Source organism: Charadrius vociferus, unplaced genomic scaffold, assembly GCF_000708025.1.
Source record: "Charadrius vociferus isolate BGI_N301 unplaced genomic scaffold, ASM70802v2 scaffold266, whole genome shotgun sequence".
Taxonomy (NCBI): Eukaryota; Metazoa; Chordata; class Aves; order Charadriiformes; family Charadriidae; genus Charadrius; species Charadrius vociferus.
In genome coordinates, this window is record NW_009649114.1 from 2,639,865 (window position 1) to 2,643,196 (window position 3,332).

Below are 3,332 nucleotides of genomic sequence, written 5' to 3' on the forward strand. Positions count from 1 at the left end.
CTCCTTGCCCCCCCCCAGCCTGTGCCCACGATGCTGGTGGGGTCTGGGGCTTCGCCTTTACACCCTAACGCAGGAAAAGGCTCCAGGATGGGCTGGGATGTGCTGCGGCTCAGCCCCATCCCGGCGGGATTCATGGATGCCCATGGATCAGCTGCCTCGCTCGGCCCCTTCCTCGCACCCCCCCACTCGCCGACACCGAGCATCCCCCGCATCCTCTGGGACAGGACGCTGCCGACAGGCGCTTCCGACACGTCTCCATCCTCTGCGCTCCCTTTTTTCCTGCTCTCTCCCCTTCCCCGTGCCCACCGGGGGACCTTCCACCCGTGCCGCTCCTGCTGGGGAGATCTGAGCTGCTCCTCCATGAGACGCTGGTACCTTCTCCCGGCACGGCGGTGCTGGCACAAAGCCGTTCCCACCTGCTGATCCCCCTCCGTGCTCGCAAACGAGCCGCCGACTTACAATTACACCCAGGCAAGTCCTTGAAATCAAGCGGAGGGAAAGCAGAAGGCGCTCGGTTTACAAACCTTGCAGCGGGGCCGTAATTAAATACCGCCGTGGATTTCCATGAAGGAGCCCGTGCCGGCCAAGAGCGGCTCTGCGGCGGCATCCCAGACACGCCGGCTATTCCCCGTGCCGTCAGGGGGGAAGCAACGGCATCGCCGTTCCCAGCAGGCAAGCGCTGCTGCCCAACGCAGGCTTTATTAATAGCAGCTGCCTAAATTCATGAGGTGAATCTGACCCCACAAAGCCTGGCCGGGGGTTTTGGGGAAGGGAAACACTGTGGCACCCCTGGCACAGGGACTCCCTCGCTGTTTTTCCCGGCCATGGGGTGACGATGCTGCCAAGGAGCTGGACACGCACCCCCTTTAGCAGCATCGAATGCCTCTCCCACCCGCATCGGCCACTCAGACTTTCTTGGCGGATAAATTTCTTGTCTCCTCTGTACCATTTAATTAAAAGTTAACATGCGTTTTTTAAACCAGAAGCCCGCTAAGCAAGCCCTTTGTTAGAGCTTAATTATATCCTCGTTCGTTGCTGCAATATAACATCGCCACAGCCAAGAGGAAAGTCCTTGAGGAAGCTCAGATTTATGCCTCCCCTGTTCCTGGAGCACGAGCAGCTACTCCAGCTCCTGGAGATGGCTCCGATAAAGCCTGACCCCGCAGAGGCTGCGTAAATACACCAACATCCCGCAATGAAAGCCCGGGTCAAAGTCTATTGAAGGCTCGAGTGGGTGCCGGCCCGCCCCCGAGCCGCTCGAGTCACCCTGTTCTCCCAACGCTGGTGCGTGCTTTGCCGTCGAGCCCCCGCTGCGGTCACCCCAGCGCGCAGTCTGGGCTAAAACGCTTTCTGCCTCAAAAGACAGTTGAATTTGGAAGTGCTGAGAACGGACGAGCGGAAATCAGGGTGCTGGATTTCAGGAGGGGCGATTGCAATGCACAACCCCGGCACCCTGGTCCCCTGCTTGCCACCGATGCTCGGCCGGGGCCAGGGACCGCGCGGCTCAGCTCCACCTCCCTCCGCGCTGGGAGCCCAAAGAAGGATGCCTGAGACAGAGGGCAGTGATGCCAGACATACAGCGGTGCAAAATACCCCCAGGGGGTACCACGCGCACCAATCTGGGAATAGCGAGGGGCAAAAATATATAAAAAAAAGGAAGGGAGCAGTGCTGTCTGCCCGCTGCCGGTCAGGGTTGACCCCCAGCCTCCGTGCGACCAGCACATCCCCAAAACTGAGCGTTGCCGACACAGCCGCAACGCCTCGGAGTGGGTTAATATGGGAAAAGACAGCCAAAACTGTTGGCTGAAGGGAGTTATACAAGACTGATGCGATCACATCCACATAAACTCTTCTCCACCAGGCAACCACCTCCCCAGCAAAGGACCCACCGCTGCCAACCCGGTGACGGGGGGTTGACAACATCCCCCGCCTGAGCGTCTCCCGCTGGGAAAGCCCTTTGCCGGCATCGCTGCTGTTTCACACGACCCTTAGGTTTTTTACAGAACCGCCCTTCCTGGCGGGAAGAGCCCTGGTTTGGGTCCCCACCTGGATCTAGTCCTGCCTACTTGCCAGGGTGCCGCCGTGCCAGCTCAAGCGGGACCGCGCTGCCCGACCCGACCCACGCCGAGAGCCTGCAGGACCACTGCACTGGGCAAGGGCTGAGCCAAACCCCCTCTTGCCTCCCCCCACCAGGAGGATTTGGGGACACTTTGCTCTGTTCCCGGGGTGCAGTGACCTGCCCCAACTGCCAACCCAACCCACACCCGTTGCAGACTCCGCCGCTCCCCACACCCGCCCCATAGTTTCTAGATGCGCCGACAAGGATGCGGCGCTGAGAACGACGCAAATCGGCGCACGTGCCAGATCGCAGATAAGGAGGAGGAACAACACCCAGCACCCCCCAGGAGAAGGATGCCCTCATGTCCTCGTCCCCGCTGGCTCCCCGCTGGCTGCCCTGGGTGCTGGGATTCACACCACACCCCCCCCACCTTGTTTTGTGCTGGTCCCCCTTTTATTTGGAGCCAGATCTGATGGCCCAGAACCCGTCTGCATGAGCTCACCTCTTTGGGTTGCTGCTTTCCGGCTTGCTGCTGTGTCAATAGCTGCAGGTGAAGCTGCTCCTGTTGCTTCTTGTAGTATTCCTGCAACTGGGAGGGACGGAGGCAGGGACGGGAGGGGGAGAACAGCTCGCGTTAGCAGCAGAAACACCCAGTTCGCGTCTCCCTGCCCAGCACTACCCCGTGCCCAGTATCGGGCTATGCCACCGCCACGCCAGCTCCCGCCACCGCGCCGTCAGGGCTCTTGGTTGCAGGTTAAGGGGAAAAGCCCGGACCGAAGGAGTCACGGCTGCAGAAGGAACCTCGGGCACCGGCTCCGAAGGGCTCTGGATCCCCACAGCCAGTAAAAACCCCCAAACGCCACCAACGCCCCAACCTGCCGCTGGTTTTGATGCTGGACGTTGCCCTGGCCTTCTGCCACCGGCTGGTCCGCCTTGCAGGGCCCCAGGAAGGACGGTCACAACATCCCCCCAGCTCCCGGCTCAGTAATTCCTGTGCATCCCGGGGATTTTACAGCTGTCCTGGAGGGGGTGTTTGTTGGATGGAGGGATGTGAAACACCAGGAGGTGGGTGACCCCCTGGAGAGAAGGGATCCAGGCGCTCTGGCATGTAACCCAGTGTCTCAGCAGCAGAGAACCCCCCATTTTTGGCATGGTCTGACCCCAAAACACCCCATCCAAGCGTTGCAAGAGCGGGGAGGGCTCCTGGCTGGGAAGGGGCCGGCAGCAGCCACGGCCCCTGGGCTGGCCGGGGCCATCCCGCGGGCGCCGGGGG

At 61.3% G+C, this 3,332-nt stretch overlaps 1 protein-coding gene across 1 annotated transcript in view; it reads right to left on the bottom strand.

Moving 5' to 3' along the window:
* FOXP4 (forkhead box P4) overlaps positions 1-3,332 on the bottom strand; it is a 56,230-nt gene that overhangs the window by 23,377 nt on the left and 29,521 nt on the right. The window contains exons 4-6 of the mRNA XM_009888307.1: positions 2,490-2,648; positions 1,890-1,944; positions 778-801 (exon numbers count right to left, since the gene is read on the bottom strand). Of these exons, the coding sequence (XP_009886609.1) occupies positions 778-801; positions 1,890-1,944; positions 2,490-2,648 (238 nt within the window). The remainder of the gene's footprint in view (positions 1-777; positions 802-1,889; positions 1,945-2,489; positions 2,649-3,332) is intronic.